Raw genomic sequence first — 14,740 nt, 5'->3', positions numbered from 1 at the left:
TCCGGTCTTCCGATTGGTCCGGCCAGAGCACCGCCCCGCCGCGGAGTGCGCACTCGCTACTGGGCAGGAGGCGGGGCCGGGGCGGGGCCTGAGGTCGGGGGCGGGGCCGTCCTGAGCCCAGCACGCTGTCCAACTCGGCCAGCTCGAGGCATCAGACAGACGAGGCGCTGGGCTTTTTCTCAACTCGGCAAATTTTATTTAGAAAAAAAGGTGGGGGGCGGAGGCTGAGGGGTAGGGATTGGAAAAAAAGTGACAGCGTTCTCGGGGCCAGGGGCTTCCAAGAGAAACCTCTACCCTTCCCGGTGCGCCGTGGCCACCTGCCACCTGCTCTCGCGGTTCATTCTGTGTGAAAAAGCTTATGTCCCTTGCCGAAGGAGGGTGGCCGGTGACGACGCCTGGAAGCGGCCAGAGAAGAGGCCCAGGCGGTCAATGTTGCGGTGGAGGACACTGTGCAGCACAGCCAGATGGGGCCCCCCATCCCCCCCACCCTCCCTAGAGAAGTCCCGGATAAAGCGGCCCCGCTCCGACTGGAAGATGAATTTCTGGGGCAAGGGCCCGTGCTCCCGGAGGAAGCCCCAGACGCTGAGCAGCAGCAGCCGCACCTCAAATGGGGCTAACTGGCTAAATACCTCGTGCATGTTGCCCAGGGCTGGTGGCAGGAGGCTCCCCTCGGCCATAACAGCCACCAGGGTGCAAGACGCCTCCAGCTGCCAGGGCGAGTGAGCTGTATCTGGGTGCCGCGAAGCTTCCCAGTGACCCAGGAGGGCAGCCAGCAACCCTCGCAGTAGCACGGAGCAGTAGCACAGAGCCGGGGGAGCCGCTGCCACCAGCTTCAACAGCTCAAAGAGCAGGGGCTGTTCCCGGAAGCGCCGGCCGATGCGGAGGTCCCGCTCCACCGTGGCTCGGGCGTGTTCCTCCGGGGGCCAGGCCAGCTCAGCCCCAGCTGCATCAGGACACACACTCTCCACCAGGGTCACTGCCACTGTTTTGGCTGCTTCCGGGCTCAGGGTGGGGTCCCCCCAGGTGCCTCCACATCCGGTGCCCCCAGGGGCACTACAGCAATGCACCAGTAGGCTGAGAAGGCTCTGGATGTTATAGATCACTTCCTGCTGATTCCGGGCACGGACCAACTTTGGAGGTTTGAGGCCGCGACCGATGACTCCAGCATGGAAAACGGACCAAATCCCGCCAGGGCCTGGCACGGCGGCACTGTGCCGTCGGTTTGTGTCTAACAGGGAGGCCGAGGCCAAAGCAGAGAGCGTCTCATTGTCCTCGTCCACTTTCCCTCCGAACAGCTCCATGTTGCCCTGATGTAAGGCCCCCTCAACTAGCAGCTGCAGGGCAGCCTTGAGCCCCGCCGGGGAGGTCTGAGAGAGGCGAGTGAGCAGCTGGGAGGCCGAGGCCACGCCTGGGGGCCCGTGCAGCCTCAGGGAGGCAAAGAAGCGATGCACCCCTGCCCTCACCAGGCCCAGGAGTTGGGAGGGGGAGAGGGCTTCTGGAGGGAAGGGGCAGATGGCCAGCAGGGAGGCGGCAGCTTCAGCCACTTCTTCCTCAGGATGCAGCAGGAGAGGAGCGAGGTCAGACAGGTGGGCCGAGGCCGACTCCCCAAACCGGGCGCCGAGGGCTGCAGGGCCCTCACCACCCTGCTGTTCCCAGCCCACCAGCAGGGCCAGATTGCGCAGGAAACGGGCCGTGAACGGACGCTGCAAAGTCCCTGCATGCACTCGAGCCAGGCAGCTTCGAAAGGCCAGGGGCAGGAGGCCAGAGAGACTGACCACCAACCCTGCGTACAGCTGGGTGGCCAAACTCAACTCTTCGGGGCTCCGTGCCCGGCTCAGTAAGTGGCCCAAGGCCTCAGGTCCACAGCTAGGCCGGGTGTAGACAGAGAGCAGGCCCAGGAGCTGGTGCTGCCAGAGGAAGCGCTTCCGTTCCAGTCGCAAGGTCTCACCACACAGCTCTCCGACGTGGTTTCTCAGCGCATCTAGAAAGGGCACCGGACGGGGGGGCGGCGGAGGGCCCAGCACCCCCTCCCCAGGAGACCCTCCTCGATGATGCACCAGTTTCTGCAGGTGCAGCAGCAGTAGCTGGATCAGCCGGTCGCAGGCTTCACGCACGGTGTCTGGCACGGCCAGGCCCGGAGTGGTAATGACTGAGGCAGGCATGGCCGTGTCCACCAGGAACTGCAGCAGGCGGTAGGCACCTGCCCCAGAGGCCTGGCTCACCAGGTGCACGGCCAGGTTCAACATATTGTCCAGTTCTTCTCGGGGGAAGCCCTGCAGATGCTGCTGCAGCTGGCTCAGCACAGCAGGGGGCTTGACGTAGTCTACGAGTTCACCCGAGACGGTGCCCAGCAGAGCTGGGGACATGACTGCCAGCTGCAGGAGGAAGGGCACCGTGGCCTGAAGGGCTGGGTCCCCACTCCGGCCCCCTGACCCCCCGGCCAGACTCTCATGAAACATGCGCAGGAGCTCGCGCCGGATGCTGTCTCCGTGGCGGGAGGCCAGGTGCCCCAGGATGCCTACAACGGAGGCGATCTTAGGCACTCGTTTTTCCCCGGGGATGGCAGGAGATCCAGGGAAGGGGTCGCTAGCGGAATTTTGAGAAGCACTTCCACTGCTCCCCCCAGCTCCGCCTCCAGCACCCCCATGGACACAGAAGTCCTTGAGGCCACAGGAGAGGACCCGGGAGATGATGGTGCCGGGGAACGAGGAGCCAATATGGGCTACGACCCAGTCGAAGTGAGGGGAATGCTGGACAGAGGTATCCAGCAAGGCATCCACGCAGGCGTCGGGGCAGCTGCCAATGAGAGCGGAGAAGCACTGCACGTAGATGTCCATCAGGGTGCGTGTAGCCCGACAGCCCATCCACAGCTGCAGCAGCTCATTGAGAGAGCCAGTGGCGTGAGGCACACACTGGTGCTGGCCCGAGTAGGTACTGCTCAGTTGCCCCATGAGGTCAATGGACCACGCACTAATCACAGGCGCCCAGGCCTTCGGGTTGGCCCGGATGAACTCGGACAGCACCTGCTGGACTTCCTGTACCACATCCTCTAGACCGGGGCCTCCAGCAGGGACGTGGGAGGATGGGGGTGGGCGGAGGTGAGGCGGGCCAGCCACGGGGCTTTCATCCAGGGAAGCCAGATGGGCCCGGACACTCTCATCAAAGACACCTCGCAAGTGGTCCAGCACCGCAGCCCGGGCCGGGGGCAAAGAGCGGAGCAGGAGGAGGCCACAGCGAGCATGTTCCCGGGCTGAGAGCTGGTGGCCCAGAACCGGGTCAACGCCAGTAAGAAAAGCCTTGATTTCCTGGGACAGCTCCTGAGCGCTGTAGGGAAGCAAGAGAAGAATGCGGTGAGAAGGTCCTGCTCCCTCCTCTGAGCCTCCGCTTCTTTCCACAGCAAATAGTTAACTGCACCTCCCTCCCTCACACTAGTTTACTCTCATCCTCCAATAAATGCCGGCTGTTTTACACGGCATAATCTCCCATCCCCATCAGACTCTTTTTCAATTACTTTGCCTCTTGACAACCACCCGATAAGGGAAGTGCTACCTAGGGTGATCCCATTTCGCAGATAAAGAAACCGAGGTGAAGTAACCACACTCTAAGGGCCAAGAGGGAGGGAACGGTTTCTCTGCTCTCCCACAATCATCCCCCTTCTATTGAGGAGCCTGTCGTGGGAAGTACTCAATCAATACAGGGGTTATTAACGGGAAACACATAGCTCTAACGTACATATTCCTCACTCTGGGTTCTCCCTCCTTAATAGCTGTCTCTTCCCACATTCTGGAAGCTTTCTAATCAACTCTCCACTTGGGACTCTTCCTGCACCAAACACCTCACCAGCACCCTCACTGCGCCATGGACCGGGTGCCTTGGGAGGCACAGGCAGAATGCTGCCTGTAACCTTTTGCTTCGCCGGATGGCTTCAGTCCTACGAGATCCCCAATAGACAAAACCCTCTTCCTCTGCTCTTTCTGCCCCCAAGAGAGGGCACCCTCTAGTCTAGAGGCTGATGAGGCAGTGGCATTCCTCACAGGACCCTCGAAGGAAAACACCCGCCGTGAGGGGTGGGACCCTGTTCAGGTGCAATGGGAAGAGAAAAGGGCAACTGGTGGGTTTAGGGGCCGGGCGTTCAGGGTGTCCCGCGAGAGCCGGACCCTGGGAACCCGGTTCTCAACGGGGCAGAGCAGCTTCGAGTTCTGCTATCTCCGACTCCTGGAAGAGGCGGGTCGGCGTCTGGGGGACCTGGCATTGGGGTCCAGGGGGAGGGGGAGCCCTGGAGCCTCAGGTTTGGGGCGAAGCAGCCCCTGGCGTCTGGAAAGGCTCCTGCGGGAATCCCGGAGAAGCCCGACGCGGGTTTTCGAGCTAGCATCCGGATCTCCGCGGCGGCGGCGGGCCGGCGCGGGGCCGCGAGGCGGGGGGAGGTGACAGGAGCGCTGACTACCTGAGCGGCGCGGGACCGTGGGTGGCCGGGGCGGGCACGGGAGGCCCCGGGGCCCCGGGAGGGTCACACAACGCGGACATCCCGGAGCCCGAGCCCAACCCCGAGGCGGGAGCGGCGAGCGCAGGCGGCGCATGCGCGCTGGCGGAAACGCCGAGAGGAACCCGCGGCGCGGCCTCACGGGAAAAAGCGTCCGGCGTCGCCGGCGACCCGGGAACTTTGGTTCCGCCGCGCGTCGCGATCGTTGCGCGGGGAGCTAAGCGGACGCCAGAGTCCAGGCCGCCCGCCCGCCCGCCGCCGCGCGAACGCGTTCCCCGACGCCATTAACACGCCGAAGGAGCCCTGGATGGACCCGTCGGTTACGCCAGGGAGCGCCTAACCCAAGGGCGGAGGTTCAAAACCATCAGCCGCTCTGCGGGAGCAAGAAAGTTAAGGCAGCCGGGTCCCGTCTAGACTGACGGCCACGGAAACGTAGGGACCATCGCAAGCTCTCGGACCTCAAAGCGCTAGGACACAGTGTAATGAATAAAAAGTGACGGCATTACAAGCCCACTCTCGACAGGTGGGAGAGAAGAAAGCAGGCAAGGGACTGAAAGGAGAGAGTGCATGAGAAGAAGAGAAAAAGGCGAGGGAGAGCCAACCCCCTGCCACCGAGTCCATTCCTCTCAGAGAGTTGCCCTATTTAGAGTTGTCAAGGCTAAAGCTTTGCAGGAGCCCACAGCCCATCTTTCTACTGAGGGTGGGTTTGAACCGCAAACCTTGCATCAGCAATGCTTACCAGACAGTGTCACCATGGCTCATGAAGGCGGGCGAGGGACCCCAGGATGCAGTGGGCCAGCCAGGCAGGCTGGTGTTTTCACAACCAAGGGTAAGTACTGCTCTCCACCAGACTCCAGTGTGTAGGACTTGCTCTCTCTCCAACTTCCTAGCGCGAGGGCCTCGATCTCACTTACATTCCTGTCCTGCCAGTCAGAGAGCTGGTACTCCCATTAAGAGGGCCCACTCACACCAATCTACCTTGACCAAGGTCCACATATTCCATATCAGCTGTGTTCTTGCACTCACTTCTCTGGGCCTGGTGGTAATGGTGCAGGGTGGTTGATGTTGTTGAAGATGGCAACGAGCTCCTATGTTCCTGGTAGAGCACCGAGGGCAGGGTCTACACTGGTCCCCTCTGAGCATTGGCTATGCTGTTTCTTTAGTGAACACTGGCCAGTAGGCATTTTGACAGCAAGGACTTGGTTATGCTCAAAGCTATATATCCTCACCACCACCAACAAAGTCTGCCTGTGTGTGTGTGTGTGTGTGTGTGTGTGTGTGTGATGTCTCAATACCTAGTTGTTGGGCATCGATGGACTCAAACATAATGTTTGGGAGGAGGTCACAGGACCAGACAATGTTTCATTCTGTTGCACATGGGGTCCCTATGAGTCGGAACTGACTGGACAGCCCCTAACGACAGCCACTGAGTGAATGAACGAAAAAGAAAATGGCAAAGACCAGTGAATTCTAAGACTTGTGCTACCCTGTGAGGTAGCCGTACCATTACCGGCAGGCACAGAGAGGTTAATTAAAACACGCAGCTAATTTAGAATATGTAGACTAACCCAGAGCGAGGCCGGGCTCAACCAGAAACTGAATTTCATCGTCACCAGTTTCCAGGACATTGATACGTTCAGACAGCAGCTTCATGACATTAGGGTACCCTACTGCTCAAAGTCTTTGAGTCCATCGATCAAGGTCAGCACGACCAGCTGTACACCAAAGAGTGCCCAGAGAGGGCACTGACCCAAAACGAACAGGTGAAAGGCAAGATAGACACTACAAAGAAATGTAACAGTCTCTTGATTCCAGAACTTTCCCCAAGTGTTCCCAGAAGACATGGCCAAGTATCAGAGCATCCAAGGGGTGGATCATCTTCTTCCTAGTTGCCTGAGGAGCAGACCTGGGCCTAGGCCAACCTCTGCCACTGTGACACCTGCCTCCCCACACTGCCATCGAGTCAATCCCAACCCACACTGATCCCCAGGACACAGGAGAATCCCCGAACTCCCTGACAGGTGTCCCCGCCACAGACCTCTCAGTCACCGCACCACCCCTAGGGCTCCTGAGACAAGAGCCCAGAAAATCCTTCTGGAAAGGTGCAATGTGGTTTGTAAATTACAGGTTTTTAAAACTTCACAACAAGAAAAGAACATGTGGGCCCTGGTCAAAATAGACTGGTTTGAATGGGAGCTCTTAATGAGGGTATCAGCTCAGTCCATAGTTCCTAACTCAGCTGCCAGCGTGAGAAGAACACCAGACGGTAGGTATAAAAGGGACGGCGCCTGTTGCTGTTCTTGGAAAGCTCAACCCACCCAGCCTCCATTAAGCATTGTGGGGGAATCTAGAAAGAGATCGTGGAGCCGTGTACACAACATGATGCACACAGCGTTACCGACCCAGGTAAAGAATGTTGCCATGGCAAGTGCTTCATTGCATAGTTACCAGGAAAAGGAAACCAAAAAACTAAACCCGCTGAAATTCTGCCAGGGTGTTGGCACTTCTTGGAAATTCACAATGGTGGCCCGCGGTAAACACTAGGCCCCTGAGACACCTGTGAAGATGGCTGAAGTGGCAAATGTCTTGTTAAATCTATCCGGGATAGCCCTGGTGATGCAGAGGCGACAGACAGGCTTGGCAGCCAGCCAAGTTGTCACTGGCTTGAAAGGACCAGCTGCACCGTGGGAGATAGGGGGTGAGCTGCCTCAGTAAAGCATGATGGCCTCAGAAATCACATGATGCTGTCCCCTCTGTCCTAGAGAGTCCCCGTGGACCAGAATGACCCTGGTGATGTAGTGGTTGCACCGGGGCCTGCTAGCCACCAGGTCAGGACCTGGAAACCACCTGCTGAAAGAAGAGGCTTTCTACACCTGTGACGAATTACAGTCTACCATAGAGGCAGTTCGATCCTGCCCTGTAGGGTCACGATGAGTCAGAATTTACTCACTAGCAGAGAGTGAAATTGATATTTTGGTTTTTCTCTGTCCTCTATCTCTGTCCTGTATCTGTCATATATCTGTCAATATGAATATATATAAAAGGTCGGCCAGTAGTTACACTTACTTGTCCATAAATATTAGCTCAACCACAAAATGTATCTACTACCTACTACCAAGCCTTGCTATAAAGTGTATCTACTAATTATGTCTCAATAAAACAAAACTGCTAATAATAAATTAGTATATGTACTACCTAAACAACCCCTTCCATCCAGCCGATTCTACTACCTAATTAAAAAAAAAATCACCCCACTGCCATTGAGTCAATGCTGACTCAGAGACACCTGACCCCCTCCCATGGGTTTCCAAGACGGTAACTGTTGATGAGCGTAAAAGCCCAGTTTTCTTCCTAGGAGCTGCTGGTGGTCTCAAACTGCTGACCATGGGGATCACAGCCCAGCATATAACCCCTACACCACCAGGGCTCCTTGTAGTAAACACAGGAGAGCATCCATGCCTGGGAAATCCATGGTCTTTCCATCTCATTTTCCCACGCACTCTCCCTGCTGTGAGTCCCCTCGTACTTGTGGTGATGTTGGGTGTTGCCAGCACCCTGAGAGCAACAGAGGGAAGCATGGTCTGGCCCTGGGCCATCCTCACAGCTGAGCTGTTAAACATTTCAGTAGGAGCTTGTACACATGTGATCACAATCCATGGTTCCGTTAGCTCGGGCGTAATTGTACAATCACTATTATGTCAGAGGCCATTGTTGCCGCCACCATGTCCATCCTTCTCTTTTACAGCAAGCATGATGTTCTTTTCCAGGGACTGGTCACTCCTGACAGAGCATGTCTAAAGCATGTGAGACCAATCCCCGCCTTCTTCCCTTCTAAGGAGCATTCTGACTTCATTTCTTCCGAGGCAGATTTGTGTGTGGGATACAGAAGGATTTCTCCCAAGCTGTCTCCCTCAAATATATGCCAGACAGCTGCTTGGGAATGACTATACTTGGAGGTCATCAGAAGTAGGTCAAGGGTTATTCTCCCTGAGAGCTATCAGCCATCCAGAGCAAGCAGTCACCACTGTTTATCCCACAACAAATAAGGCCCACTCCCTTCTGATAAGGATAGTAGTCTCTCTGTTCCTTGTAGGAGAAGCCAGAGAGGTCAAACTCGCCCAAGGATGACCAAGGTTAGGCCACCATCTTTAATCTAGGGCACGCCCATCTTGTCACATGTATACCCCCAATCCCTCCCCTTCCTATTGCGTGTATTTCCCTAGACTACCCCTTCCCATGACTGTATTACCTATAGCACAGCCCCTTCCTGTGACGTATGTCCTCACCTGTAATTAGGGGGCTTGCATGTTCCAGAGAAGATAAAAAGCCTGGGCTAGCATTAAATGTCTCTGTCTCCCTCCACGTGGAACATCAAGTGGGGCAGAGGTGAGCATGCTAACATGAATTGTATATGACTCCCATTTATTTCAATACTTCAATTCTATCTCTCATGCTCTCTATAACTTTACTATGATCTTTACTTATTATTGCTGTGCAATTGCGCCTACCAGACCCGTAATGATGTGTTAGGGGCTGGCTTCCCCTGACATTTGTGGGTTCTTTTGGCAGTTCATGGTACTTTTAATATTCGTGGACAATATCATCATTCAAATTTGCATTCATATGAGACAACTTCTACTCCTAGCTCTGTCTCAGGGTTTTAGCCTCTCGTCATATGCATGGAAATCTGCACGCTGACACGCCGGCCTGTATGAGTAAATGCATCATCCTGGGGGAGGAAGGCTTCTTAACGACCTGTGACATGTAGATGATACCACCTTGCTCGCTGAAAGCAAGGAGGACTTGAAGCCCTTGCTGATGAAGATCAAGTCTGGCAGCCTTCAGCATGGATCACAACTCAATGTAAAGACCCAAATCCTCACAACTGGACCAAGAGGTAACATCATGATAAACAGAAAAGATTGAAGTTGCCAAGAATTTAGAAAAATTAATCTCCCTTGGATCCACAATCAATGGTCATGAAAGCAGCAGTCAAGAGACCAAAGGAAATAATAATAACAATATATAATTACTATTATCAAGGGTGGAAGGGCAGAGGATGGAGGGGGAAAAAGAGGAGCTTATACCAAGGGCTCAAATAGAAAATATTTTGGAAATGATGGTAACAGATGTACAAATAGACTTGATACAATTGATGTATGGAATGTTGTAACAGCCTCCATTAAAATGATTTTAAAAAATAATAAATAAGAGCTCAAAGGACACATTGTATTCAGATCAATCTATTGTGTAAGACATCTTTAATGTGTTGAAGATCAGGATGTTACTTTGAGGACGCAGGTGTGCCTGACTGGACCCCTGGTCTGCTACCTTATATGCAAGGGACAGTTGAACACTGGCTAAGGAAGATGGAAGAAGTGATGCAGTTAAACGATGGTGCAGGCAAGAATGGTGACAGTACCATGGACTGTCAAAAGAACAAACAGCTGCCTTGGAAGAAGTACAGCCAGATTTCATCTCATGACTTTTGGACCTGTTGTCAGGAGAGATCAGTCCCTGGAGAAGGACGGCGTGCTCGGCAAAGTAGAGGGCAGGAAAAAGGACGATCCTTGAAGAGATGATGGACACAGTGGCTGCCCCACGGGGCTCCAATGTGAAAACAGTGGTAAGAATGCCACAGAAGCAGCACTCTTGTTCGAAGCTGTTGTACAGTCGCTGGGCTCCTACAACTCTTATCACAGCCCATACATGCATGCATTGTGTCGAGCACAGTTGTACATTTGTTGCCATCATCATTCTCAAAACGTTTGCTTTCTGCTTAAGGCCTTGGTATCAGCTCCTCATTTTTACCCCTCCTTCGCTGCTCCTCCCTCAAGAACCCTTGATAAATTATAAATTATTATTTTTCTTATCTTACACTGTCTGACATTTCCCTTCACCCACTTTTCTGTCTGGAGATTATATGTCGATCCCTGTAATCGGTTCCCCCTTTCCACCCCACCTCCCAGTATATTGCCACTCTCACAACTGGTTCTGAAGGGATCACCTGTCCTGGATTCCCTGTGTTTCCAGTTCCTATCTGTACCAGTGTACATCCTCTGGTCTAGCCAGATTTGTAAGGTAGAATTGGGATCATACTAGTGGGGGGCAGGGGAGAAAGCATTTAGGAACTAGAGGTAAGTTATATGTTTCATCGTTGCTACCCTGCACCCTGACTGGCTTGTCTCCTCCCTGAGACCCTTCTGTGTGTCCTGTTACCTATAGATGAGTCTTGGGTCCCCACTCTGCACTCTCCCTCATTCACAATGCTTTGATTTTTTGTTCTTTGATGACTGATACCTGATCCCTTTTACACCTTGTGATCACACAGGCTTGTGTGCTTTGTCCATGTGGGCTTTGTTGCTTCTGAGCTAGATGGCCGCTTGTTTACCTACCAGTTCCGTATCTGCTTGGGAGTATGATTCTCAGGCTAACGATCTAATAATATGAGGATTTAATACCTGATGCAGCGTAAAATGCTTATATAAAAGTCAGTGAATGAGGATGAAAGCGGCAGTCAAGCAGTTGAGACAGGTGGGACAACCTCTTTAAGCTGCTCAAAAGCAAAGCTGACACTTTTAAGGACTAAGGTGTGCATGACCCAAGCCATGGTATCCCCAATACCCTCACATGCATGGACCAACCGGACAGCGAGTAAGGAAGCCGGGAGAGGAATGGGAGTCTTTGCACGTCAGTCTTCAAGAAGCTGGAATGTGCCCTGAACTGCCAGAAGAACAACCAACTGTGTATTAGAAGACAGTCAGAACACTGCTTAAAAGGGAAAATGTTGGTTGAACAATCTGGAAGAGAAAACAACGGGACCGACGGTTCCAGGGGGACATGGGAGAGGGGAAGGTGGGAAAAGAAGTGGTGTTAACAAACCCAGGGACAAAGGAACAAGTGATCCAAATTGGGGGTGAAGAGGGTGTAGGAGGCCTGGTAGGGCGTGATCAAGGGTAATGTAACCCAGAGGAATTCCTGAAACCCAAATGAAGACTGAGCATGATGGTGGGACAAGGGGAAAGTCAAAGGACATAGAGGAAAGAACTAAGAGACAAAGGGGCATTTATAGAGGTCTAAATAAAGGCATGTGCATATGTAAATGTATTTATATATGAGGATGGGGAAATAGATCTATGTGCCTATATTTATAGGTTTAGTATTAAGGCAGCAGATGGACATTGGGCCTTCACTCAATTACTCCTTCAATGCAAGAATACTTTGTTATATTAAACTGGCATTCCATGATGCTCACCTTCCTGACACTATCACTGAAGACAAAGTGGGTGCACAAGCAAATGTGGTGAAGAAAGCTGATGGGGCCCGGCTATCAAAAGATATAGTGTCTAGGGTCTTAAAGACATGAAGGTAAACAAGTGGCCATCTAGCTCAGAAGCAACAAAGCCCACATGGAAGAAGCACACCAGCCTGTGTGATCACGAGGTGTCGAAGGGATCAGGTATCAGGCATCATCAGAACAAAAAAATCAAATCATTATGAATGAGGGGGAGTGCAGATTGGGACCCAAGACCCATCTATAGGCACCTGGACATCCCCTTACAGAAGGGTCTCAGGGAGGAAACGAGCCAGTCAGGGTGCAGTGTAGCATCCATGAAACATACACCTTTCCTCTAGCTCCTAAATGCTTCCTCCCCATTCACTAGCATGATCCCAATTCTACCTTACAAATCTGGCTAGACCAGAGGATGTACACTGGTACAGATAGGAACTGGAAACACAGGGAATCCAGGACAGATGATCCCTTCAGGACCAGTGCTGAGAGTGGCAATACAGGGAGGGTGGAGGGAGGGTAGGGTAGAAAGGGGGAACCGATTACAGGGATCTACATATAACCTCCTCCCTGGGGAATAGATAACAGAGAAGTGGGTGAAGGGAGTGGGTAAGATATGACAAAATAATAATAATTTATAAATTATCAAGGGCTCATGGGGGAGGGAGGGGAAAATGAGGAGCTGATACCAAGGGCTTAAGCAGAAAGCAAATGTTTTGAGAATATGAGGGCAACCCATGTGCTTGACACAATGGATGGATGGATGGATTGTGATATGAGTTGTACGAACCCCCATAAAATTATTTTAAAAAGGAAAAGTGTGCTTTTGACCTGTTAGAGAGGAACCAGGTCCTGGGGAAGGGCCCTGGTAGTTGGAGTGGTTAGGCATTCGTGGGCTGCGATTCCCACGACCAGCAGTTTGAAACCAGCAGCAGCTCGAAACCAGCAGCAGCTCCCAGGGACCAAAGCCAGGCTTCTCTGCTCCTGTAAAGTTACCGTCTCGGAGCCCCCCAGGGGACCGCTTGGTAGAGGGTCAGCAAAAACAGGAGGACCCTCAGAGAGATGGGCTGTAACTATGTTCTCAAACACTGCCACACTGTGAGGATGGGGCCGACCGGCAGGGTTTTGCTCACTTGTACATCGGTCTCTGTTAGGGCCGACTCCATCACAGCAGCAATTGGAGTGGACAGCTGTAGTGGCCCAGTGCTTAAGCACTCGGCTGCTGAAGGAAATGCTCGTGAGAGAGGCATCGTGAATCCTTGGAAGCTCAAGGGGACTTCTCCACACTCGAGGGTCACGAGTCAGAACCAACCTGGCAGCCACAGTTGGGTTTCAATTGGGGAGGGAAGATGGGGAATGATGGTTCCCATTGTGACAAGGTCTATTGAGCTGTCAGCTAGGGTAGAAGTTTAGGTGTGGAAGAGGTGAGAGATGAGGGTGGGGGTGGTCACGGCGTGTTGCGTGGAAGGGTTGACCCTCCGATTAAATTGTAAAGATCAGGCAGGACCTGGGACACACCATCAGCGCTGCACATCTGTGCCTTTCAGGGGTGAAATGAGCTTGTACAATACAGCTTTTTGCCTTGAGCCTCTGGAATAACAGCTTGGTTTTCCCCCTAAGCCCCAAACGACTTTTGTCCTGGACCATTTACCCAAGAGGGTGTGTTATTTTTGTCCGGGTTCATTGAAGTTCCCTAGTTAACTGTAAGCCCCTGACACTTCTGTCAAACCCTGGAGCCCTGGTGGGGTGCTAACGTGGTGGGCTACCCCCAAGATCAGCAGTTTGAAGCCACCAGCCAGCCACTCTGTGGCCCATATTCTGCTTAGTCAGAATCCAATTGGGAGCGGCGTACTTGGTTTGAATTTGTCCAGTTTAGAGCTGTAGCCTGCCTTGTGATTGGTCAATATACTACATAAATGAAGTGTCTGTGGTCTGATTAGTCAGGGTGTGGCCCCTGCTGGGAAGGCGAAGCAATAAGATTTTGTGTGTGTGTATATATATATATATATATACATACATATATATATATATATATATATATATATATATATATAGAGAGAGAGAGAGAGAGAGAGAGAGAGAGAGAGAGAGAGAGAACTCCACACAGAGAGCAACAAACAGAAGGTTCAGGAAGAAAGGGGCAGTCAAGAACCGCTCAAAGAGCTGTGACACCGGTCAACATTGAAGACAGAGGCCCAGGGGTCATCAGTGGCCAAAGCAAAGATCTGTGGCTAGGAAAGCAGCTAAGTGGGCTGGCCAGACCTGCTGCAGGGGCTCCCAGCGGGCTGTTAGCAGTGGGAAGCAGAGGCCTGTCCTGAGAGGAACGAGCATAGCCCAAAGGAGCTGAGGGCCGTCCTGCACTGGAGAAGGGAGAGACATGCGCTCTATTCCGGGAGCGGTCCAGGGGTTGCCTGCAAGCTTCCGGATCCTGGTCTCTGTCTCCAGCTGTCTCCCCCTCCTCTAACTTCCTTAATAAACCACTGACCAGTGAAGTCACTGACCAGTGACGGTCTGGGAGTACGGGGTGGCCACTGCAAGGAGGGCTTGAACACAGCAGAAAAAGTAAGAGCGTGCCGTGGGGAGGACCGCTCGTGTCCAGATTGGCAGCAGAGTTAAGCGGGAGGTCTGCCCCCTGCATCCTAGGGCCCTGCTTCCAACTGGCGGTGATTTTCATGATCCCTGTGGGTCAAGTTCTGCTGCTAGCACCACTCACAAACAACAAAACACACCTTCTTCCCACCCAATGAAGAAAATGTGTGCTATTGGGAGTCATGCTTGGTGTGCCAGAGGTCACAATGGAACCCAAAAACCAGTAGCTGTTAATGTGTACTGCAAGTAAGAGAATATCCATAAGCCATCTCCACAATGTTTGCCAGCAAAAGACACAGAGGCAGAGACTAGGCCAACCAACTTGCCCATCTAGGTCACACGCCGGCAAAGGCAGGGCCAGTCTCCAGGCTCGTGTCTCC

At 53.2% G+C, this 14,740-nt stretch overlaps 1 protein-coding gene across 1 annotated transcript; it reads right to left on the bottom strand.

Annotated features, from left to right (window-relative positions):
- Positions 1–157: 157 nt before the first annotated feature.
- INTS5 (integrator complex subunit 5) lies at positions 158–4,570 on the bottom strand. The gene is made up of 2 exons (XM_075545602.1): positions 4,445–4,570; positions 158–3,324 (listed from the first exon to the last, which is right to left on the bottom strand). The coding sequence occupies exons 1-2, from the start codon at positions 4,522–4,524 to the stop codon at positions 357–359; spliced, it is 3,048 nt and encodes a 1,015-aa protein (XP_075401717.1). The 5' UTR covers positions 4,525–4,570; the 3' UTR covers positions 158–356.
- Positions 4,571–14,740: the final 10,170 nt, after the last annotated feature.

This window comes from Tenrec ecaudatus, chromosome 4 (assembly GCF_050624435.1).
Source record: "Tenrec ecaudatus isolate mTenEca1 chromosome 4, mTenEca1.hap1, whole genome shotgun sequence".
NCBI lineage: Eukaryota > Metazoa > Chordata > Mammalia > Afrosoricida > Tenrecidae > Tenrec > Tenrec ecaudatus.
The sequence above is the reverse complement of the archived record's forward strand: the minus strand, read 5'-3'. Positions and strand labels throughout refer to the sequence as shown.

Coding starts and splice junctions, on each gene's coding strand:
- INTS5 (XM_075545602.1), bottom strand. CDS start 4,524: ATGTCCGCGTTGTGTGACCCTCCCGGGGCCCCGGGGCCTCCCGTGCCC. Junction 3,325..4,444: donor CACGGTCCCGCGCCGCTCAG/GTAGTCAGCGCT, acceptor GCTTCCCTACAG/CGCTCAGGAGCTGTCCCAGG.